Raw genomic sequence first — 22,483 nt, 5'->3', positions numbered from 1 at the left:
GTGATTTCGCAATCTTCTGGCACTTCGCTGATTCTGGCAACCGTGACCTCGAGCCAGGAATGTATGTTGCTTTCCATCACGCTCAAAGGCGAAGGTTGGGAGATGCCTCCTGCTATGCCTGATATGCAATCCACCGCGCCAGGCACTTGTCAGGCAGCAACAGCACGGACGTTACAAGAAGTCGACCTGTCGACTTGCACACGCCCCATGAGCTCTGCATAATTCAAGAGAAGATGGCAAGTCGTATATTAGTCGTGGTAGCGAGTTTTCGATGGCTCGCAAACTGCGCAGCGTTCGTTGCGCAGCAGTATGAGACCCATAAAGCAGTTCTCTCGAGCCATCTCTGGATGCGAGACATTCTGCCGATGACCAGAATCTAGGACGGTGATCTGAGCCAGACCACGTCGCAAGAAGGTCCGGAAAGAAGACGAAAGCCAACCACTCTCAGCATGCCGGATCAACAGATTTCTCAGTACAACAGCGGCAATGCGCTGCCGGGACCAAGTCAATACCAGTCTCGAGGGTCACAAGTTCCGACTCAATACGCAAGTGCGTGGGGCTCCAGCGTCAATGCAGCCTCTGGCCGACCCAGCACCCAAGGGAACTGGAATGCGAACTCTCCTCCGAGACCACTGTCCGCGGCGAACCCAGCAGCGAACAGCCAATTCAAGGACATGGGCAGCTGGTACCAAGGGAATCCAGCACGAGCCAACTCTCAAGACTTCAACCAGTACGTCGACTCCATTCTGAACACCAAGACTTCCTCGAATGCACAGCGGAAGCAACAGCTCCCACAGCCGGTGGCTGGACCTCTGCCATGGGACACCAGATGGATGCCAGGTAAGTCATATTTTCCGAAAGGGGATGGATGCTGTGCTGACTTCAACCAGATAGAGGCCAGGCCGGAGGTTACTCGAAGTCTTCGACAAGAATGTGAGCACAGAAGGATCCGGAGGCTTAGTCGCCGTGAAGAGCGTGAGCTTCAGCTGTGCCGGGTCGAATCATGTATCATGATGCGCAAAAGTGCTTGGATAGTGCGAGACGCGTCGACCGCGAGGTCTCTTTCATCGATTACTCCTCAACGTGCCTTCCTCTTCGCACCGGCTTGTCCTCCAGCCCTGCCTCTTGTCCTCCCTCTTGCGCCTTTCGTTCTGGTCGCCCTTGGTGCCGGTGTACTCGCTTCACTCCGATCCTCGCTATCACTGTTCTCAATCTCCTCTTCCTCTTCATCCTCGTCTTCATTCTTCTCTTCCTCGGCAGTACCTTCCTCCTCATCAGCCGTGCTTTCCGCCTGTCTCGCGCTCCTCCTCGTAGCAGCAGCAGCGACTTTTGGCAGACTTTTTCTTCTCGAACCAGCACCACCGCCTCTGCCTCTTCGCGAGCCTGGCGTAGCATTGTCACTTGGCTCGATGGAGACTGTAGCGACGAATCGCACAGGTGGTTCTTCTGCGAGGTTCAGGTCGGGAAGTTCAAGATCGCTGTCTTCGTCTTCCGTCTTCTGCTTCTTGTTTGGCAGTCTGCGGTCCCACATGTCTTTTTCGAAGCCTTCTTCGGGCGGCAAAGCAAAGTCATCTTGCTCGATGCGATTATCGGCCTCGCTGTAGATGTCATCGTCCAATACTGTTCCCTTGGCATCTGTTTGCTCTGCGTCGAGAAGCTCCACAGCCGGCAGTTGCCGTGCATCTTCTCTGGCGTCTAGTGCGTCCATATTGTACAATGTCTCAAGCTTCGCGCGAATTCCTTTGGGCTTCGTATGCTCATTGCGAGGGTGGATGTAGTTGTTCTCCAGCAGCCAATTGTGGAGCGCGAGTAAGCGAAAATGCTTGTGGATACCCGTAGGCTTCCATATCATCAAGCCTTTGAATAGGCCGATCTCTTCGTGGTCGCTCCATGGGTCATCTGAGGCGGTTGCTTCGGGAGGCTTGTTTGGGGAAGAATTCGAGTGTTGGGAGGGTGCGGTTTCGGGAGTCTTTTGGCGGGAGGCGGAGGGCGAGGGAGAGGTGGCCTGGGAATGGCGAGCCTTTTTCCTGGGAGGCATGGCGGGATTGGCGCATGTGAAAGAGATGAAGTGAACAATTGATGCAGCTGGGACGTGTGGTGGACGCGATGCCACGCGACGGATCCCTGCTGTTGATCGTCGTCATTGGCGAGAGCTTCCAAGCTCCACCGCCGCCAACGCGCGCATCTTGGTTCGCGAGACAAAGAGGCTGGCAAGAGGGTGGCACCACCTGAGACGACTCCATTCCTACGATTCGCACTCCTGTAGCTGCGTGGGACCGTTAGACATTCTGCAATAGGAACCAGAAATCGCCAGCGACACCCTGCGATGGGCTTCTTCGACCGGTATGCGCAAGGTAGCACAAAGCGTGCCTGAAGAGCCTCGCTTCCGAGCTGACGGACTGAACCAACAGCATCTTCGACTCGGACCGACACCATGACCGACATCATGGCCTCACCGACGAGCTATCGCGCCTACTCCCCACTCACCGCGAGACCAACATTCCCTCCGCCTTCCCCGCCAAGGCAGTGACCTTCGTCGCGCTCCGCCTCAAGTACCAGCTCGAACAAGTGATTCCATGTGAACTCCCCGAAGAGCGCATCATCGCCCCTCACAGCAATGTCATCACGCCCGCCGTGATCAAGACTGCCAAGTCTGCCGGCAAAGTTTCCGGCTCAGACGAAGACTATGGCTCATGTGTGGTATACTGCTTGCTGATCGTCAAGCACTGGTTCAAGAGACAGGCCATTCTCGAGCTATGGGATGCCGATCTACACGAGCTGCGCGCAACAGCTTGTGAGATGATCGCTAAGCACATCATTGAGGAAGAGGACGATATGAACTACCTCATGCAAGAAGTGCTGCTGAAGCGCTACAGCATTGTTGTCGATGGCGAGGATACACACCCTGCGAATGCCATAGAAAAGGCCGTCGACTTGCATGCTGTTCGCGTAATAGGCAGCTCAGGCTATCAAAAGTGCATATCTCACTTGTGGCGAGGCTGGCTGGTGCAGGACGAAGATGACCCGAGCAGATTCACCGATTACAAGCTCAAGACGAGCACGAATTACTGGGACCACTTCGATCCCGACCGTATGCGTGTACCGCAATACCAGAATGCCCTGCAGATCGGGATCACGGTTGCTTTCCTCGGCCTCTACACGGGCGCCATCAATACCATTAACGCAGGTGGTGAGCTCGACATAGTCGAAGGCTTACTCTATCTCTTCACAGCTGGTTTCCTCTGCGACGAGATCTCCAAATTTCTCAAAATTGGCAGATACTATTTTGGCTTCTGGAACGTCTTCAACCTAACCTTGTATTCCCTCCTGACCGTGTCCTTCGTGCTCCGCATGATAGCTCTCGGCTACGATTGGCATTCTCCACGCCGGGTTCACCTCAATACTCTGTCCTACAACTTCCTCGCGTTCAGCTCTCCGATGTTCTGGACCCGGCTTATGCTCTATCTTGACAGTTTCCGTTTCTTCGGCGCCATGCTTGTCGTGCTGAAGGTCATGATGCGCGAATCTCTGATCTTCTTCGCTCTCCTCATTGCCGTGCTGGCAGGCTTCTTCCAAGGCTTCATAGGAATGGACCAAACCGACGGAGAGATTAGCGCTTCGAACTTCATCGTCAAGATGATGCTCAACGCCATCATGGGCTCGCCAGAGTTCGATGGCTGGGAAGACTTCGCTCCTCCATTCGGCATCACGCTTTACTACATCTACAACTTCGTCATTATTGTCATTTTGCTGAACATCTTGATCGCTTTGTATAACAGCGCATACGAAGACATCACCGGAAATGCGACAGATGAATACCTGGCTCTCTTTGCACAGAAGACTATGCAGTTCGTCCGCGCGCCTGACGAGAATGTCTTCATCGCACCTTTTAATCTCATCGAAATTGTTTTCCTGATCCTACCCTTCGAATGGTGGATGTCGAGAAAGCGATACGAGCAGCTCAATGACCTGGTCATGGGAGTCATATATTCTCCTCTGTTGCTCATCACGGCTCTATTGGAGACACGAACTGCGCGTCTGGTCCGCTTCAATCGCAGCAGGCATGAAAGCGACGATGACACGATTGAGGAGTGGGAGCAACTGGAGCCTGAGCTGGATGTTGAGGGAACGGGCTGGTCGAAGAGAGTGGAGGAGACGTCGCCAGATGTTGTGGTTGACGGGACATTGTTGGAGGTCAGGAAGCTCAGAGATGAGATTGACGAGCTGAAGAAGATGATTCGAGAACTGACGCCAGAGCCTCAAAGCCAAGGGAGTAGCAGTGGAGCGGACGGGCAAGCGAATGGATCCTAGCCGGGGCATCGTGTCTAGGAGGACGTGGGCGTTCAGAGAAGTAACAGCTTACTTTCTGGGAGGTGGGAAGGGTCTTGAGATCTGGTTCTACCCGCCTGCGATGTGATGAACTGATGCCAGATGCGCAGCTCTTGCGAAAGCACCTTCTCTATCTGCTACTCCCTTGGTCTACTACTGTCAAGATCTCGGGTTGATCGCAGAAAATCAAGCACCATGAACTAATTCCTGCGCGTCTCTCATTTAAGTAGAGAAGATTTCAGAAGTGGGCCTCCCATCACCTCAGTATGTCCGCCCTGCTCAGACCAGACAACTGAGCCACTTGCTCGCTTCACGTCTATCATACCACCAGACAAGCAATCCGAATTGAAATGCAATGAAGAATTCTGCCGCTTCCAACAGAGTTTGAGGACGGAATGTATCGGCTTTGGCAGTCCATTCGATGCTACCCAAAACATCTTTAAACTCCAAGACGGCTCCACGATGGTACATGATCATCAGAATTGCAAGTGCGTAGGCTCACTCTCATCTTCCAATTTTTCCGAGGCCTCAACTGAACCATCAGGATTAGGTTTTCAGTTTTGAGGACGAATGTGAGCTCAAAATAGATCACCATTGAGGCCACTTCCCGACTTTCCAAGCATATCTTGGTCTCGCTTCCTCTCTTCTCTCCTTCTCCTCTTCACTCAACACCAACAACCAAAACATGGCGAAGCCATCCTCTGCCCTCGCTGACGAAGGAAATAGTGTCACTGACACTACCAACCCCTTCGAAGAAACAATTTTCACGACACAAGAACTTCCCTTTGACCTGCAGACCACGATTACCTCTGATGAGTGATCACGTGGGAATCCCCAGTGTTGTTCGTTTTGCTTTGCGCTTTTTTGGTGTGACAGTGTAGCGCGCACCCTTTCCGATTACAACAGGGTGAGCGCACACTGTCAGACTACAACCTCTGCTGCTCTGGATTTCCGAACCATTAAGGCCTCCGGGGCGGCAGACGATTGGTCACCTGGGCCTCCTGGCGGAAACGGTACCTAGCTCAGAGAGCTGCGATTCCGATCACCGCCGCCGATCTCACTGAGCCATTCAATCGGTAGTAAGGACTTGGGGCATACTCAAACCATAACAAGTCCTAGCCCATCCGCTTCTACTCACGATCAAAGAGCAGTGCAATTCCGCTATGGCAAAGCGTAATCTTGTCCGGAAGGTCTGGGTAATCTTGTTAAACTCTGTCGAGCTGGGGATAGAAAGTGATATGGGTTACAGGGTCTTGAGAGGATGACGAGCACAGAGTGCACCCTCTCAGACTACAAAAGCTGCTTCTTCAGAACCCCAAACCCCTTGAGAGACTCTGTTGCGGCAGCTACATTTCTGGGCCTCGAAACGGAACTGAGAGTCCTCAACCGGGGCACCCTTTCTGACTACGATATCCGGGACGTCTGGCACGGACGGCAACAACGCCGTCGTGGGAAGCATTTGCTATTATGGCTGAACGCCGCTAAGTTAGAATGCATGCCAGAATGGACTGATCATCTCCAGCACGCCTTAGGCGGATAAGAATAGACACTGCCAGTATCTGGGATCCTCTCAGCACTCACATGACACAGGAGTGGAAGGACAATATTCGAGATGAAGAACAAGTGGGAGGATGCGCTTTCTCGGTCTCTGTAACGTGGGCTTTCTTGAAACGGCAAATGACAGTCGGCATAGGGAAAGCAGGCCATAAACTTGAGTGGGCTCTTCTTGCCAACGCGGCGGCTTGAAGATAATCACCCAAATTGCAGCAACTCAACGCGGATGACTGAATAATCACCAAATTCGACGAGGTAGCTTTTCGAAGGAATTCATCGGATTTGTCAAATGGGACGGTCGATGGAAACAACAAAAGGAAAAACCTGGGGTTGTTGAAGTCATGGCCGTCATTCATCTCGTATCTACATGCTTTTCTTCGAATCAAATATCTACTCCACCTCTTCACTCTTCTCGCAGTCATCAAGAATCCAATCCCACAACCTTAATCCTGATACCCTTCGAATCCAACTTCGGACTCGGCAAGAAAAAGTCATGAGCAAGAAGAACGTCCGAGATATTCGTCTCATAAAGCTCCAAATCGAACTTTCGAAGAATCGTGCCAGCGGCGAGGAAGAGTTCCATCCATGCGAGACTGTGATGGCGAATGTGTCAGTACTCCGCGCAGTCAAGGACAAAGCTGGTGACTTGGAGGCAAACTTACTTAATCCCCAAACAACTCCTTGGACCCTTTCCAAAAGCAACAAAATACCTCTCCAACGGACTTCCATCTGGCGCTTTCGGAGACTCGCCAAGCCAGCGCTCTGGCTTGAATTCCGCAGCTTCGACAAAGTAGTCATCATTCAACTGAACATCCGCAATCGTCATCGAAATGGGCGTCCCAGCTGGTATCACCCAATCCTTCCATGGCAAAGGCTGCGACAAAACCCGAGGATTGCGAGCAGAAACCGACAATGAAAGGCGAACACCCTCTTTCAGACATCCACGAAGGTAAGGCAGAGTCTCAAGTCGAGCATAGCTGAACGCGTCTGGAGCTGTGACATCTGGAATGGCTTCGCGGAGTTCAGCTTTCAGTTTCGCGTAGATTTCGGGGTTGGAAAGGACGTAGTAGAAGGTTTGGGAGAGGGACCAGGAGGTGGTTTCAATGCCTGCTCCGAGGAAGAGCTGTGCTTCTTCGGCGAAGCGGAGGTTGGTTTTCTCGGATTCGGGGAGGTTTTTGTCGACGAAGAGTGTGTGGAAGATTGTTGGGTATTCTTGCTCTTTTTCGCCTTTTTCTACTTTGGTTCGCTCGGAGGCGATTTTGGCTTGGAGGTCCTGCGATATGGGTCAATCGTGGTCGGAGAGCGACGACTCCAACGCGGTTACCTTTTGAAGGACGAGTAGCTTCGCCAATGGCGGGTTCATAGCAGCGTTCCAGCTGTCTGGTAATCTATTGAGAAGCTGTTCCATTTCCATCAGTATTGGGCATGGGTGAGCCTGTCTTGCAAAACTACTTACAGAATGCATCCACGGAAACTGAAGTGCCACATGGCCAAAAGCGGAAACAGCCATGAAGGCATCGTGGAAAGAATCAGTAAATCCATCCAGGGACAAGTGATCATAATCGTAGCCAAAGCAGTAATTCGTCACGACATCACCAGCATAAGCAGAGAAGGCTTCTGTCATATTACAGACACTGCCAGTCTCGCGGAACTTTTCCAATCCTCGACAGAAAATGTCTAGCTTCTTTCGCACGACTGGCTCGAAATTGATGATGGCTTTGCGCGAGAACATGTAGTTTAGCGGAGCTCTTCGGACCTTGTGCAAGGTAGGGTCAGATGTCGTGAAGACAGAGCTGCTGTTGCCGAAGCGGCCAGAAGTCCATTCGTACTTCGCCGTCCTGTTGTGCTTAACATAGAGTGTTTCCCAGAATGGCGGATCTTGAATATGCACCTCTTCGGGTGTGATTCGCACAATCGGGCCTGCATTATTGATGGGCTGATCAGCGTCTTTCAGGTAAGTAGGATTCAGTCCTGCCCTACCATATTGCCTATGCAAGTCTTCAATGTGGAAGGAGAACTGGCCATTCAGGACAATCTCATAGTAAGCTTCATACCACTTGGTCAGAGCGGCGAGCTTGGGACCAGGGAATTTCGCAAGTGGACTCAGGTAGAGACGATAGATGGCGAGTGAGGCAAGGTAGCCAACGAACACGAGCAATGCCAGCACCGGCGTCGAAGGCAACGAAGAGAGGGCCATGTTGTGCGAGCAGATCCTGCTGCTGCTGCTGCTGCTTCTGCTGCTGCGGACCAGGAAGCAATGCTACAGTAGCAGAGACATTTGCCAGCGCTTCTGAAGGGCATGGCGACGGGCTGCTCCGCCAGCTCATCGCTTGCAGTTGGACTCTCGCGCCATCCATGCACATGCCGCTGCGCATGGATGCTCGAACGAATGCGAAGTGCTCGGGCGAACGCCTAAGCTCACGGTCCGCGGTGCCGATGCCTGCAGTATCTTCGGTAACTAGTTCTTGGAGCTGGCCTGCATGAGAAATGTGCCCGGTCGTGAGCTGTCACCACCACACTACTGTGCCGTGGAAGTCTGTTTGATTCGACATGTGCGCCGTCTCCAGTCCACGCCGCAGGAGTGCAGGCTCGTGAAGGAAAGCGAGGTCATGTTATCGGGCGGACATGCGCCAGGAAGGAAGCACACCACACGGCAAAGGGTCGAATTGGGAGTGTTCAGCCGAACGCACGCCCGCCGGCGAAGCTTGGTCTCAAAGACGTCAACCAATTGTACACACCGCGATCATCCTGCTTTGCTCCTGCGAATTCATCCCTCCAGAACCATTCTGTCGGTAGTCGTGCACCCACGACACCCAAACGGAACGGCCGCAACTGCCCGCGAGTGACTAAACCGAATATGTGAGCACACCGCGCCCGCCAAACGAAGTTTTGCGAAGCAAGAAGATATGTAGTAGGACCGTAACCATCCTGTAACTCTCGGCTCTTGACTATCACCCGCTTCACTCGTGGGTCCCACAGAAGGCCTTGTACGACACGGGATACTATATTGCGTGTGTCCACATCGCTACTGCCATGGCGGACGCTACACCGCCTGCACCACCACCACAACCACAGCAGCCCGTAATCGCCAACCAGAACTTCGCTCACGATGTCGAAGTCGATACAGATGTACATCATTCCACACCCAACAAAACTCACATACTAATCACAAAACAGTCCGCCGACTCCGGCATCGGCTCCGACATAGCCTCCATAGAAAGCACCTCTCTCGCCTCCTCCATCTACGGCTACAAGTACGAAAATGGCCGCCGCTACCACGCCTATCGCGATGGCGCCTACCTCATGCCCAACGACGCCGAAGAACAAGATCGACTAGATTTACATCACCATATTTACCGGTTAGCGTTAAATGGAGCTTTACATCGTGCACCGCTGGGACCGAATTTTCGACGCGTATTGGATTTTGGAACCGGGACGGGAATTTGGGCAATTGATATGGCGGATGAGTATCCCGAGGCGGAGGTTGTGGGGGTGGATTTGAGTCCGATTCAGCCTGGTGAGTTGAGTTCTGCTTCCCTGTGATTTTTCTGTGCTGTGGTGTTGTTTTTGGTTCTATTCCGAGCAGAATCATATCCTCTTCCCCCGTGAAAACTGACTGGAAGCGATTGGACGACCATGAGATCAGTTCTACTAGCGTTCTCTCATCACAGTACCATTTTTCATCCTTGTTGAAAACTAACACCTCCCACAGACTGGCTCCCCGCCAACTGCAAATTCTACGTCGACGACATCGAATCCCCCTGGACCTGGTCCCCCCACGAAGCCTTCGACTACATTCACGGCCGCGGCATGGGCGGTTCCGTCGCCGACTGGCCCCAACTCTACACTTCCATTTACGAAAATTTGAAACCCGGCGGCTGGGTCGAAATGCAAGAATACGAAGCTTGGATTTCTTCAGACGATGATCCGGAACTGACGAAAGCGCCGAATACGAAACTTTGGCAGGAACTGGTCGATGAGGCGAGTACGAAGTTTGGGAAGAGGATGAATGTTGCGAGGGAGCAGAAGAGGTGGATTGAGGAGGCGGGGTTTGTGGATGTGAGGGAGGATGTTGTTAAGGTGGGTTCACAGTCTTTCTTCTTTTCTTTTGTTTCCATGGCTGCGTGAGGTCGTTTGAAAGTTTCGCTGACGTATGATTTGTTGCACAGATTCCTATTGGCCATTGGGCGAAGAATCCAAAACTCAAGGAAGTCGGACGATACCAACGAGAACACATGATTGCTTGTGTCGAAGCTTTCACGTTGGCGCCTTTGACGCGGATATTGGGTTGGAGAATGGAAGAGGCGCAGGTTTTGATGGCGGGAGTCAGGAATGAGTTCAAAGATCCCAAGTTGCATTTATTGACGATATTTCATTTTGTATACGGGAGGAAACCGGTTGTGTAGCTTGCAGGAACGATATCCAGGAATCGGGCGTTTGACAAATAGCTGAGCCAGCGATGGCGATCATGACAATGACTTTTGTACAGAATGGAATGAAGATGTGACAAACGCAGTGTTTGTGATATTTTGAGTCGTGTCTCATTCGCACCTCGTGCGTTCTATGGTATCGAATCAGGTGATTTCATCTTCACCTGCGTGACATCTGCTGATCATCCCTATCGTACATGTAGTGCCGTGAGCCTACGCCTTTGTAGCAGAAAGATCCCTCAACTTCTGGATGATGGCATCGCATGAATCCATATCGGCTGCGTCTTGCCCTCCTTTCGAGCTCTTCCAGACGCTATCAGGCAACGCCTTCTCCAGCTCGTCCATGCCGGGCTGGAAATTTCTGACCTGGCTGCTCAATGCTCCAATTGCTTTCTTCCGCACAGCTTGATTTGTGTCGTCTGTTGCCAACTTTGCCAGTTTCGGCACAACTCCCAAGCTATTCGCATGCTCTTGCGATTTCACATTGTTCTGTACTGCAGTGCTGATGCACAGAGCTGCGTTCTTCCTCATCTCCGGCTCTTCATGATCCAATTGCCGTATGAGTGGCTCCCATAACTTCAGCGGGTCCATGTTGTTCGCGTTATCGATTTGCTCAATCAGCTGCTCGAAGTTGTCCCACGCGATCAATTTGTTTTCCAGGTCGACTTTATCCATGGGCGCAACAATGGCGTGCATTGCGTCTTTCATGCGATCCGCGTCTGATGGCCCGCCGAGTAATTGCGCAAGCATTTCCGGGTTCAGTCCCCTGCTTGGATCACGTCGCTGCCCTTCTGGTGCGTCGCCATTCGCTGCGGCACTATTCTCGATGCCCCATTGTAGTAGTGAATTGAGCGCTGCTTGGTCTGTCATGTTTGCGAGATTCGTTGAGCGTATTCGGCTGTTGCGAGTGTAACGTGTATGTATAGCTCGGAATTACGCAGCCTGTTTGACGTGTGAGTTGTGGGCAGGGAGTGCGAGAATGAAATGTGTTGTCGCAACTGCACTTAGTCAAGGATGGTTTTGGCTGTGATGACAGAAATTCTGAACAGCACTAGCCACTTCGAGCGGCTTCGCTCACCTTCTTCTTGCCTTTTGCGGCCAGCGCAACGCTGGAGGGCCGTTTTGGACGTGGTGTCTTATTCTGTACAGCACGAGGAACGTACTCCGCCGGTTACGAGCGTTGCATTTGATGGTATTGGCAACGTCCGAGTCGTGAGAGCGTTTCGGAGGCTGTGCTGTGGTGTTTGGCCTGCGCCCCACCAAAGCGACCCCGCTAATGCGGCTCGAGCTCGCTAAAACATGCGGCGGCAGGGCAGTAGTGGTGGTTGTGCTTCTGGAGCGCGTGGGAGGAGCAGCAGGTGGCGGGACACAGCTCGCAGCTCGTGCAAAATTCTGCGTGCGCTGCTGACATGAGCGCGCACCGTGTGGAATGAATGCAATGCAAATCGGCCAGGCGGCGGCGATCCTTAAAGGTCTGCCTGATGACGGCTACGTGTAATGTTGGGAGAATCGGGCTTGGCATATCAGCCAGGACACGCGTACGGAGGCAACAGGTGCTCGCAGCAGCGGCAATGGAGATGAAATGGCATCAGGCAGCGAAATAAAGCACCGCGCGGCGAACGTAGATAGCCCGCGCTGCGCCCGCAAGGCCAAGTTGCAGCAAGTTGGAAGTGTTTTCGATCTCGCCGGCGATTCGCGCTGCTCTCTCCGAAAATCGACTGTCCTGGCCCGTGCCTGCCGCTAACTGGAGGCTGTCGGTCAACACCTCTCTCCCAAGACTTCTTCACCGCACCCAGAGGCGCTTCAGCTTGTACTCAACTCCACATACCACAAACACTGTCCACCCTTGCCACTGCCTGCTTCCTCACGCATTACCGCTGTGAGGTCCATCAGAGCACGCCCGCACCCATTTTCGACGTCACCACACCACAAACACCGCCGCCATGGAGGGTAAGCTGGACGAATTTCCACCCTCGCCGTGCCCGCCCCCATTCCGCCCCTACATCGGTCGTCGAGCCTCCGAGGACACTGCGCTGACTTCAATTGCCACCTACAGAGGAGGTCGCTGCCCTCGTCATTGACAATGGGTAAGGATGCGCCCGCCCACTGCCTGCCCGCCGCTCCCGACCACGTTTCAGCTTCGCTTCCGACGTCATCAACGCACTTTCGAGCAGCGAACGAAACGGAGCGCAGGCACGCAATGGCTATCGAGCAGGACACGCGACTGACAGAGATGCAGCTCTGGTATGTGCAAGGCCGGTTTCGCCGGTGACGATGCGCCACGAGCTGTCTTCCGTAAGTGCTGCCACAATCAGACGCAAAAGCTGGCAGGAAGGAGGAGCTGACATTGGGACAGCATCCATCGTCGGACGACCGCGCCACCATGGGTATGCGATCCGCCATCTCCGCCGCTGCAAATTCCTCCTAACAAGAGCACAGTATCATGATTGGTATGGGTCAGAAGGACTCATATGTCGGTGATGAGGCACAGAGCAAGCGTGGTATCCTGACGCTGAGATACCCCATCGAGCACGGTGTTGTCACCAACTGGGACGACATGGAGAAGATCTGGCACCACACCTTCTACAACGAGCTCCGTGTCGCACCAGAGGAGCACCCTGTCCTGCTCACCGAGGCTCCAATCAACCCAAAGTCCAACCGTGAGAAGATGACACAGATTGTCTTCGAGACGTTCAACGCACCAGCCTTCTACGTCTCCATCCAGGCCGTCCTTTCCCTGTACGCTTCCGGTCGTACCACCGGTATCGTGCTCGACTCCGGTGACGGAGTTACCCACGTTGTCCCAATCTACGAGGGTTTCGCTCTCCCACACGCCATCTCCCGTGTCGACATGGCTGGTCGTGATTTGACCGACTACCTCATGAAGATCTTGGCTGAGCGCGGATACGTTTTCTCCACCACCGCCGAGCGTGAAATCGTTCGTGACATCAAGGAGAAGCTCTGCTACGTCGCCCTCGACTTCGAGCAGGAAATTCAAACCGCCAGCCAGAGCTCTTCGCTCGAGAAGTCCTACGAGCTTCCTGACGGACAGGTCATCACCATCGGCAACGAGCGTTTCCGTGCACCAGAGGCCCTCTTCCAGCCATCCGTCCTCGGTCTCGAATCTGGCGGTATCCACGTCACCACCTTCAACTCCATCATGAAGTGTGATGTCGATGTCCGCAAGGATCTCTACGGAAACATCGTCATGGTAAGCTGGCCCCATCATTTATGATCTGGAAGAGATTGAGCTGACAATTTTTAGTCTGGTGGCACCACCATGTACCCAGGTATCTCCGACCGTATGCAAAAGGAAATCACCGCCTTGGCCCCATCCAGCATGAAGGTCAAGATCATCGCACCACCGGAGCGCAAGTACTCCGTGTGGATCGGTGGTTCCATTCTCGCCTCGCTCTCGACCTTCCAGCAGATGTGGATCTCAAAGCAAGAGTACGACGAGTCTGGACCTTCCATTGTCCACCGCAAGTGCTTCTAAGCGCGTCTTGCATGGGATATTGGAGATCATTGTGCGCATGGTACTGGCAGTGTTATGAGCGAGGGCAAGACATGGCAGCAGGCATCTGGCCTCACTTTGTAGCATGTCAGATGCTACGAAAAAGCATGGCAAAGTGGAGTGTTTGCGCAGCGAATGTGGCAGGACGATAGTGAAGCTACTCGCCCGCGCAGGGCGTCGTCTTGTTGCTCGCCTGGATTGAGCATTTGCTACTAGACTACTGCTTTGTTATGCCTGATGTACGGCCTATGATGGCGAGATGACAAAAGAAATGTACTCCTTTCCTTTTGTATGTGTATTGCACGAAGCTTCAACATTCGTTATCGCTCCCAAAAATGTCTGTGCTTCCGCGCACCAACTTGGGGTCTCTAGTCTTCAAACTCTCACTGCTTCATCCCCAACAACATGCGCGACAACGTGCTCTATCGACATGCTGCTGTGCACCCAATGCTTGCTTCAGATGCACAGGTAGGCATTGTGGGGTGCGCCTCGATCTGCATTGCGAACACGGTGACGTAAATCTGGTTCATAGAATATGGTAGCTGCTGCCTTTTCTGACCACCACTCATTCTTCTCGAACGACTATTTTCGCACTCTCCTTTCTTTCACTGTGGCTTCAAAATCGCTGATACACAGGGCCATTCGGACGGACTTGCACCTTTTGACAGCAGAGCGTTGCCGCACCTTCGCCACCATGGCTGCCTCGACTGAGCAGAACATCGTGATCGTGGGCGGCGGAATTATTGGCTCCACGAGCGCGTACTACCTGACGAGGCATCCTTCGTACGACCCAAGCAAGCACAAGATTACACTTCTGGAAGCGAGCAAGATCGCAGGCGGCGCATCGGGCAAGGCAGGCGGATTGTTGGCTTTATGGGCATATCCTAAGAGCATCGTGCCTCTGAGCTACGGGCTACACAAAGAGCTTGCGGAAGAGCATGGCGGAGCGCAGAGATGGGGCTATCGAGCGGTGCACTGTGGACAGGTGGACTGCGTAGGGCGAGTGCTGCCCGAGAAGAAGAGCAAGGACGAGAGTTCTGCAAACGGCACAAATGCGAACGGAAAGATGGGAGCTGGCGCAAAGGCTGACGATGTGAGTCTGGAGAAGAATCCGCCAAAGAAGAGCAGTGCGAAGAGAGGCGCGATGGGTATACCTGAGGACATGGACTGGGTGGCGCAAGACGCGCTGAGAGCATACGACGAGATGGGTGATCCCAGCACAACAGCGCAGGTGCATCCAAGACAGTTCACGGAGAGCATGATTGAGTTGGCAAAGGAGAAAGGCGTCGAAGTCAAGACTCAGTCGCCTGTCAAGAGTATTAACTACGCCAACACGTCTCAGGTGGAGAGCGTGACATACACGGACAAGACCTCCGGAAAGGACCACACGATACCCGCAACGGATATCATCATAGCCGCTGGACCGTGGACCAAGAGCGTGTATCCTTCCGCTCCCATCGGTGCCCTTCGCGCCCACTCCGTTACTATTCAGGCTAACGTCTCACCCTACGCTCTCTTCACACAAATCAAGCTTCCCTCCAAGTTTCCCAACTCAGCATCTAAAGGCCCTCACAGCGGTCAAATTGTCAGTCCCGAAATATACGCTCGCCCCAACAACGAAGTCTACGCTTGCGGCGAAGGCGATCATGAGGTTCCTCTCCCTCCCACTTCAGATGACGTCGAGGTCGACCAGTCGCGGTGTCAGGATATTGTTGACTTTGTCTCTTCCATCTCTGATGAGCTGCGAGATGGAGAGGTCACTGCGAGACAAGCTTGCTACTTGCCTCAGGTCAACGGCAGTTCGGCTCCCTTGCTTGGCGCCGTTCCAGGCGCGAAGGGCTTGTGGATAGCAGCAGGCCATACGTGTTGGGGAATCCAGAATGGTCCAGGCACCGGAAAATTGATGAGTGAGTTCGTCTTCGACGGCAAAGCCAAGAGTGCAAAGGTCGAAGGGCTCAATCCCGCGAATTACATGTGAAGCAGGGGAGTACATGATGTTTCAGACCACAGGATGCAGCACTACGAGACTACAGCTCGTACGCTACAAATCGCCTTGTAAACTTCGTCGCTCGAGGTTGGCTTGCTTCTCCGTGGCCCGCAAGTCTCCCATCTCGATGGCTTTCGCCGAAGCATTGGCCTTCTTCATCTGGATCCCACTCATTGCCGCTATAGCCATGAGTAGCAAGCACACTGGCACTGTGAACGCCCTAGCTGCCACCTATGGAGTCTTAGGATCAGCAAGCATTCGACAAATGAAGATTGCAAAGCTTGAATCGACTTACCGCCATCCCGCAATACTTTCCCATCCAGTCACGCGATCCTATTCCATCAAACCCACGACGCATCTGGCACGTATAAGACTCATAGCTGTAATCGCCATCAAGGTGACCACGTTCATCTAACACCAATCACGAACTCGAATAATGCTTCTCCCATGACGCGATGAGCAGCACGAAGACTGTCAGCGCTGCAACAGATTGAAGAGCTGTATGCAAGAACGGCCAGAAACCAAGCGGGAGCTGTGTCGATATCTATCAGCTTCTTCTCGTTCTCGCTCTGGCATTCTCGTGCCACATACCCAACCAAACTCTGGCTTGAACGTGAATAATAGCCCCAGCGCTCCACTCGCGAGAGCTAATGCTGCTATAGCCGTGATGGCGTCGGATACACTGGTGAGGAAACTATATGGATAGTAATTCCTGGGATTGTACGGGCTCGTCGAATTGCTTCCATCGTATGGCCAAGGATAAGTCACTTCAATTTGAGCTTTCGCTTTCTCGGCTGGAATCTTGTGTGCTACTGAGAGGGAGAGCGATAGTTGTATTATTCCGAAAACGAAGATTAGGATTGAGAGGCCGAAGAGGGCTTTGGATGTTGTGGATTGTTGTTTCATCATTGTGATTGGCTTTGGATTGTGTGAAAGGGAGGTGGTTGATAGACTTGGCGGTCATGTTTGTATAACTATTTACTGAGCTGACGATCATCTAGACTGGTGTTTCAGCAAAGCGCTTGGAAAGCAGGTCTGCGGCACAGCATTGTTCAAGAATAGATGATATGGACGCCAAGCCACTTGACGCCCTTGGCGAGACATTGGGTGGAGTCAACTTCACCTTTATATCTCGCTTGTGGGCTGTGCCTCTTTTCGCTTTTGACGATTTGGACTTTGAGGTGCAAGCGGTCGTCGAGTTCAAAGCTATATGGGCTGCTGGGCTCGATTCAGGCTGGGTTCGATCAAGACGTTTTAATTCACCCCAGGCTCGTTCTGATCAGGTTGCTCTGAACAATGACTACGACCAGGGTGTCGAATCTATCGGAGCTGCCGCCGCTTGTTCATCGACGACTATCACTTGAGAGAGCGACCCAGCAAGACTTGAAGAACAATCCTGCCTGGCTTGCCAAAACGAACTCTACGAATACCCCAGGAAAGGGAAAGTCCGATCACAACGGAAGCTGGAAGGTATGAAGTGGTCATATTGGTCGAAGAAGCAATCCTCTTGTGCTCCGTGGTTGCCTTGCGGTCCGTTTGTGATCAAGCCTTAATAACGATCTCGACGGACTATTCCTTTTGCATTCGTTGAGCGAAAGGCCTGACCCTTGACGAAAGCAATCTCCCCATTAGAGCCACTTTTGCCACACGTCTCGAAGATTCCGCTGTGCACCACGGGTAAGAGCATCGAATCAGAGTTTTTGCAGCACTTCGGCAGTTTTTCCTGTCTGGAGCTGCATACTCTCCGTACGCCAGGTTACTCAGCAGAAGCCATGGTTGCACCAACGAAGATGGAGAACCTCATGACCTCGATTTCGCTCACGCGCAGCTTCGAACCAGTCCTGCCCACGACGCCGAGCATATGTATAAGAAGGGGTGCCAATGTCGGTCGGCATTGATGTGCCAGTCGCTCATCATCTCGTTATCGGCACTTCGAATTCAGCACCTCCAGCTCAGTACCACACATACAAACAGGCTCCCGCAATCATGCTTCCAATTCAGCTCACTCATGCTTTGCTGGCAATACTTCCTTTGACAGTAGGTTGTCCGGTCTCTTTCGATAGGCTCGCCACTGACACGTATGCAGGTAGCTTTGCCTGCTGGTGCTGACGGCATCGAAGAATTCAAGGCATACAGTTTCGAGCCCTTGCAATGGAAGGTTCCAGCATCTCCTGGAGGTCCCCTTGTGAAGATGAATGGCACGGTGCAGGAGGTCATTGCACAACTTCGCGAGTTGAACCCTCACTTTGACGAGTCGTCTGAGTCTGGCCACGACACTCTACAGAAAAGGCTTGACTTCACTGGTGCTATTTACCACTGTCATCAACCCTGGAATTCTGGCTACAGGGACATAGTTGAGGATGGTATAACCTATCTTCGAAAAGTAGGTGGCGTTCCTAACGCCGGACCGGGTCCAGGTAAGCTCCTGAAGCCTGTCCGTAGTCGAGATGATTCTCTAACAATTCTTCAGCCAGTTGTGCAAGAGTCAGTTGCAGCTACAATGGAGCTATCGTCTGGTGCAACGATGTGAGTGGCACAGTGACAATGGAAGCCTTCCCACTGACTCTTTCTAGAACCCAGAGCCCAAGACCTTGTTCTCATTCGGCTCTATCGCCGACGGCGCCCAGTTCCTTGTAAACAATTGCAAATTGAGATCTCCTACTGACACGGATATTGGAGGCCGCGTATTCCATAACACAGGCTGGAATGTCGCTGTGGAACGTGCCGATTGCTGAGTGCAATGTTTACTCTTGATGAATTAAATTGTCGTCAACAGTCTTTGACCGAAGCCGAGCGATGCGCGAATGGTGATGAAAAATGAATTGGGCAGCAGGAAGCACCAGTCTCAGTTGAATCCGGAGCTCATTCAAAAGCTTGCAGTAGAGAATTCTACTTCCACAAGATGAACCAAGATCTTCCAGACACAATCTTTCGAAAGCCGAAAATGGCACCTTTGTGCTAACATGCGAGCCTCTCCATCGATGCGAACTCATGCTTCAATCCAGTTCATGTCCAGCAACTCTCCAATTCCCCTCCACCACTCCTCTCTCCCCCATTCTACCCATCCCAAACCCAAGGATCCACCTCCCTCGGACAAGTCTTATCCCTCTCCCACCTCTGAACCCACGGCTTAACCCCCTCATAACTCTGAAACAAAAAATCCCAATCCCAAGCCGCCAACGGATGACTCTGCAACGTCCCCCTCCCGACATAATCCGGATCAATCGCAAACCCACACTCCTGAAACTTATCATCCCCTTCCGTCACACCGGGCCTTCCAGCAATCCAAAAAATCCTGTGAGCTTCATTCGTTTCCGGAATACTCAATTTGACCAGATACAGGCGAACACGTTTGACTGCGACTTTGGCGGGGTTATCTGTGAGGTATTGCATGAGGTCGTCCCAGATCCAGTCCCGGGAGATTGTGAGGCCGTCGGCGGCGGCTTTGAAAGGGTCTTTTTCGGAGATGTGGTAGAAATTTTGCATGTGGTTGCCGATGAGATGATAAAAAGCGATTCTGAAGTCGGGTTGGGAGGGGTCATTGAGGACTTGGAAGTGGATGACGTGGTAGGTTGCTGTGGGGTCGTCGATGATGTGTGAGATTGTGGAGGGCATGGTGATTTGAGTGTTCGTGTGAGGCTTCGTTAGCACTGGGTCCTGTTTTCTTGGTGATACATCTGGATCGGGAGAGAGACGCCATGGTTGTTTATTATTCTGAGTATGCATCCTGCTTGCTGATGTGCTTGTCTGCGGTGACTGAGGTGTTAGGACAATCCTCAATCAGTGCTTATGGTCTCCTGCTTAGAGGGCAATGAGTGCCTGTTGAGGCTACTTCCCTCTCAGCCGCTTCGAACGTGCCGTCCCCTTGGGGTGTGACTGCCCGCTGTGTAAGGGCAGCTTCCACTGCTGATTCCGACGCGTGTTAGGCAGGTAGGTCAGGCTCATCGCGAAATGAGAATGGAAGCCGCCTTCAGGTGACTGGAAGGAAGCGAACGCGCAAGCGTCGGATCTGAGAAGGAGGTAGTGTTGAGGGTGAAGTGTATGCATTTTTGCACATCGTCTGGAAGAGAGAGCATGTCCTTCCGGCGCATCTCTGAAAAGTGTCTCTCAATGACAATCCGTTTGCCTCGGTCTCCTCCTGAGAAGTACTTGTCAACCAGCCTCATCGCCCCGGAGCAATCCTCAACCCATCTCTTGAACCCCAAACTGATCACCAAATAAAGTGATCTATTCTCTGGGACAAGTACTTCCACTAGCCGGGGCACTAACGAATTCATCTCTGCGCATAGACTCCTCTATCTCAATGCTTACTCTCACGAAGACTTATTGAATCGGCTTCGAACTCATTCGATGTCTTCATCCTAGGACATTCGGGATAGCTGCTTATACCAGAACTATTGCAGAGCTGCTGCCTTGTGTGTGCAAAAACATGCCGCCCAACGTAGCTGAACCTTCCATCTTGCAGGCCAGTTTCAGCTCTTAATGGTACGCGAAATGTCGATCGTGAAGTTCGTAACCATGTCCTTCGAATTTGTTTCGGTTGCAGCATTTGTTGTCGTCTTGCTGAAGGATTCATCCGACCCAAATATGTTGAACGGAGCCATTTGCCACGGATTCCATCAAATCGAAAATAGATGCCTAAACCACTCTCTTCTCAAATCGAGCCTCTCCAGCTATCTCCTCCACCAATACACAATCCGATCGTGCTCGTCACATTGTTCTTCTTCATCGTATCTCATGAGAACAGACTCACAAAACAAGGTATGGGGTATCATTCTCATCTCCTTACAAGGTCTACACACAACGAAAATCCTTCCTCTCAAGTCCTCTCTAGGCATATCCTCCTCAAGTCGAAATCGTCTCCCGTCCCTCCAACCTCAACTGCGTAACATACATACTCCTCCTCCCACCAACTCTGTCCCTCGACTCATAACCATGCATCGCCCAACTCGTCCCATCATCCGCAATACTGCCTCCACCCGGCCCAATCAACCCCTGCGTCCCCGTAACAAACAACGGAAGTTTAGCCTTCTCAAATGGTCCTGTAGGACTATTCGAGTAGGCAGTGGAGACGCTGTACTTGTCGGTGGTGTAGCACCACGATGAAAAGAATAAGACGTAAACGCCATCTGCGTTGCGGATCATGTAGGGTGCTTCGACGAGTGGACCATCGTAGACGGAGTTCGTGAGGATGGTAGTAGGTTCTCCGATTTTGGTTGTACCATCTGCTTGGACTTCTTGAATGACGATCGGGGTGGTGAGGATAGGTTCGACGGTATTTCCGCACGAACCGCCATTTCCGAGGGCATTGGCGTCGATTTTGTAGAGAGCGTAGTGTCGGTCTCCGTCTTTGAAGTAAGATGCATCCAAAGCGCCGCCTTGGTCGATGGGGCAGGCGAAGGGTTCATCGGTGTTGGACTGGTAGGGTCCGAGGATGGTGTCGGAAACTGCTGTGCCTACGCAGTGGAAGCGTCCGTCACCGCCGGTTGTGGTTACGCCGGAGTAGTACATGAGGTATTTGCCGTCGTCTCGTCGGTGGACGGAAGGTGCCCAGACGTCGGATCGGGACCAGGGAGCCATTGTGCCGAGGGCATCGTAGCCTTCCATGAGTGTCCATGTGGCAAAGTCTTTTGAGGTTGCGACTTGGATCTTGATGTCTCGGAAGTCGTATAGAGATTGGGATGCGAAAGCATACCATGTGTCGCCATCTTTTATTATCGATGGATCGGGGAACTGGTACATTGGTCAGCTACATGTGCACTTCCAGCAAGGTACAACGCAACACACGTCTGTTGATATGACCGGTCTAAGATTCGCTTGTCGTTGCTCCAGAGGTGCAGCAGATGCAATGCTCGCAAACACGCTCAGGCCAGCCAAGGCCACTCTCGCTATACTGGAATGCATCGCAAAGGGCCGTCCTGTTGTCCGTTGACTGTCGTTGAAAAGAAATCTCGGTAGGAGGCAAACACTCAGAAAGCAAAAGATCAGGTTCTGGCCAGAGGCAGTTGTGGGAAGGGCCGGCCTCGTGGTAATAAGGTGTGTGGTGAAACTGCCAGTATAGGTAAGATTGCGCAGCAGCAGCGGGTAGTAGAAACTCTGAGCCAAGGAGATATTCTCCGCTAGGGTGGTATACGAGCGAGGCTAAAAATTGATTGATCTTCAGTGAAGTTTGGACTGGAACGGGCGGTTTGGGTAAACGGCTGGGCGTCTTTATACCAGATGTACAGCACACGACGAGAAACGGTCACGGCAGCATCAGCAGCGTAGATCCGGTTGGTGAAGGTGGTGTCTCTCCACATTCGCCGAGCATGTTTGCACGCATGATGCACCAGGGCCAGAATTGTTGCTGGGCTGGGCGTGAGTGTGGGAATGGGGAGCACTGACGTCGGTGTTGTCACAAGGATCCCCTACGAATACCACCTGAGCAGGCTGAGTTTTGCTCGGCACCAGGGTATCGAATGCGGGAACAGGTTGGACAACTTTCCGAGATGTCCGTCTTGACATCCCTTTCGTAGCAGTCAAGCCAGGCGTGGAGGGCTTGGCCCGCGCCAGGCGCCTGGAGGAGCGTAGGAGAGCGGGCGTCATTGCTGGTGTGCTGTTCGAGGGTACTGTAGAGTGCTGCGGTGGAAGGATGTGGCTGTAGGCCGTTAGTAGGGAGGCAGATCGGCA

General features: G+C 52.7%; 13 protein-coding genes across 13 annotated transcripts; 6 read left to right on the top strand and 7 right to left on the bottom strand.

Moving 5' to 3' along the window:
- Window positions 1-449: 449 nt before the first annotated feature.
- On the top strand, window positions 450-1,014 carry RHO25_005636 (uncharacterized protein; the record flags this gene model as incomplete). The annotated part of the gene is made up of 2 exons (XM_065602680.1): window positions 450-840; window positions 902-1,014. The coding sequence occupies 2 exons, from the start codon at window positions 450-452 to the stop codon at window positions 1,012-1,014; spliced, it is 504 nt and encodes a 167-aa protein (XP_065458752.1).
- A 64-nt stretch (window positions 1,015-1,078) lies between these two features.
- On the bottom strand, window positions 1,079-2,038 carry RHO25_005635 (uncharacterized protein; the record flags this gene model as incomplete). The annotated part of the gene is made up of 1 exon (XM_023596524.2): window positions 1,079-2,038. One exon carries the CDS (start codon window positions 2,036-2,038, stop codon window positions 1,079-1,081), a length of 960 nt encoding a protein of 319 aa, XP_023457855.1.
- A 288-nt stretch (window positions 2,039-2,326) lies between these two features.
- On the top strand, window positions 2,327-4,311 carry RHO25_005634 (uncharacterized protein; the record flags this gene model as incomplete). The annotated part of the gene is made up of 2 exons (XM_023596523.2): window positions 2,327-2,343; window positions 2,412-4,311. The coding sequence occupies 2 exons, from the start codon at window positions 2,327-2,329 to the stop codon at window positions 4,309-4,311; spliced, it is 1,917 nt and encodes a 638-aa protein (XP_023457854.1).
- A 1,993-nt stretch (window positions 4,312-6,304) lies between these two features.
- On the bottom strand, window positions 6,305-8,080 carry RHO25_005633 (uncharacterized protein; the record flags this gene model as incomplete). Its single annotated transcript, XM_065602679.1, has 4 exons — window positions 6,305-6,476; window positions 6,546-7,156; window positions 7,208-7,282; window positions 7,340-8,080. The coding sequence occupies 4 exons, from the start codon at window positions 8,078-8,080 to the stop codon at window positions 6,305-6,307; spliced, it is 1,599 nt and encodes a 532-aa protein (XP_065458751.1).
- An 836-nt stretch (window positions 8,081-8,916) lies between these two features.
- RHO25_005632 (uncharacterized protein) lies at window positions 8,917-10,289 on the top strand (the record flags this gene model as incomplete). Its single annotated transcript, XM_023596521.2, has 4 exons — window positions 8,917-9,012; window positions 9,061-9,400; window positions 9,596-9,963; window positions 10,053-10,289. The coding sequence occupies 4 exons, from the start codon at window positions 8,917-8,919 to the stop codon at window positions 10,287-10,289; spliced, it is 1,041 nt and encodes a 346-aa protein (XP_023456978.1).
- A 237-nt stretch (window positions 10,290-10,526) lies between these two features.
- RHO25_005631 (uncharacterized protein) lies at window positions 10,527-11,183 on the bottom strand (the record flags this gene model as incomplete). The annotated part of the gene is made up of 1 exon (XM_023596520.2): window positions 10,527-11,183. The coding sequence occupies one exon, from the start codon at window positions 11,181-11,183 to the stop codon at window positions 10,527-10,529; it is 657 nt and encodes a 218-aa protein (XP_023456979.1).
- Window positions 11,184-12,256: 1,073 nt separating this feature from the next.
- Window positions 12,257-13,809, top strand: RHO25_005630 (uncharacterized protein; the record flags this gene model as incomplete). Its single annotated transcript, XM_023596519.2, has 6 exons — window positions 12,257-12,263; window positions 12,370-12,400; window positions 12,553-12,608; window positions 12,670-12,700; window positions 12,753-13,524; window positions 13,579-13,809. 6 exons carry the CDS (start codon window positions 12,257-12,259, stop codon window positions 13,807-13,809), a joined length of 1,128 nt encoding a protein of 375 aa, XP_023456980.1.
- A 712-nt stretch (window positions 13,810-14,521) lies between these two features.
- Window positions 14,522-15,805, top strand: RHO25_005629 (uncharacterized protein; the record flags this gene model as incomplete). Its single annotated transcript, XM_023596518.2, has 1 exon — window positions 14,522-15,805. The coding sequence occupies one exon, from the start codon at window positions 14,522-14,524 to the stop codon at window positions 15,803-15,805; it is 1,284 nt and encodes a 427-aa protein (XP_023456981.1).
- Window positions 15,806-15,868: 63 nt separating this feature from the next.
- On the bottom strand, window positions 15,869-16,115 carry RHO25_005628 (uncharacterized protein; the record flags this gene model as incomplete). The annotated part of the gene is made up of 2 exons (XM_065602678.1): window positions 15,869-16,045; window positions 16,110-16,115. The coding sequence occupies 2 exons, from the start codon at window positions 16,113-16,115 to the stop codon at window positions 15,869-15,871; spliced, it is 183 nt and encodes a 60-aa protein (XP_065458750.1).
- Window positions 16,116-16,235: 120 nt separating this feature from the next.
- On the bottom strand, window positions 16,236-16,723 carry RHO25_005627 (uncharacterized protein; the record flags this gene model as incomplete). The annotated part of the gene is made up of 2 exons (XM_065602677.1): window positions 16,236-16,346; window positions 16,406-16,723. 2 exons carry the CDS (start codon window positions 16,721-16,723, stop codon window positions 16,236-16,238), a joined length of 429 nt encoding a protein of 142 aa, XP_065458749.1.
- A 1,077-nt stretch (window positions 16,724-17,800) lies between these two features.
- Window positions 17,801-18,549, top strand: RHO25_005626 (uncharacterized protein; the record flags this gene model as incomplete). Its single annotated transcript, XM_023596516.2, has 4 exons — window positions 17,801-17,851; window positions 17,901-18,231; window positions 18,285-18,340; window positions 18,388-18,549. 4 exons carry the CDS (start codon window positions 17,801-17,803, stop codon window positions 18,547-18,549), a joined length of 600 nt encoding a protein of 199 aa, XP_023456983.2.
- A 322-nt stretch (window positions 18,550-18,871) lies between these two features.
- Window positions 18,872-19,429, bottom strand: RHO25_005625 (uncharacterized protein; the record flags this gene model as incomplete). The annotated part of the gene is made up of 1 exon (XM_065602676.1): window positions 18,872-19,429. One exon carries the CDS (start codon window positions 19,427-19,429, stop codon window positions 18,872-18,874), a length of 558 nt encoding a protein of 185 aa, XP_065458748.1.
- Window positions 19,430-20,659: 1,230 nt separating this feature from the next.
- Window positions 20,660-21,718, bottom strand: RHO25_005624 (uncharacterized protein; the record flags this gene model as incomplete). Its single annotated transcript, XM_023596515.1, has 2 exons — window positions 20,660-21,547; window positions 21,602-21,718. The coding sequence occupies 2 exons, from the start codon at window positions 21,716-21,718 to the stop codon at window positions 20,660-20,662; spliced, it is 1,005 nt and encodes a 334-aa protein (XP_023456984.1).
- Window positions 21,719-22,483: the final 765 nt, after the last annotated feature.

Source organism: Cercospora beticola, chromosome 3 (assembly GCF_033473495.1).
Source record: "Cercospora beticola chromosome 3, complete sequence".
NCBI classification, from domain to species: Eukaryota; Fungi; Ascomycota; class Dothideomycetes; order Mycosphaerellales; family Mycosphaerellaceae; genus Cercospora; species Cercospora beticola.
The sequence above is the reverse complement of the archived record's forward strand: the minus strand, read 5'-3'. Positions and strand labels throughout refer to the sequence as shown.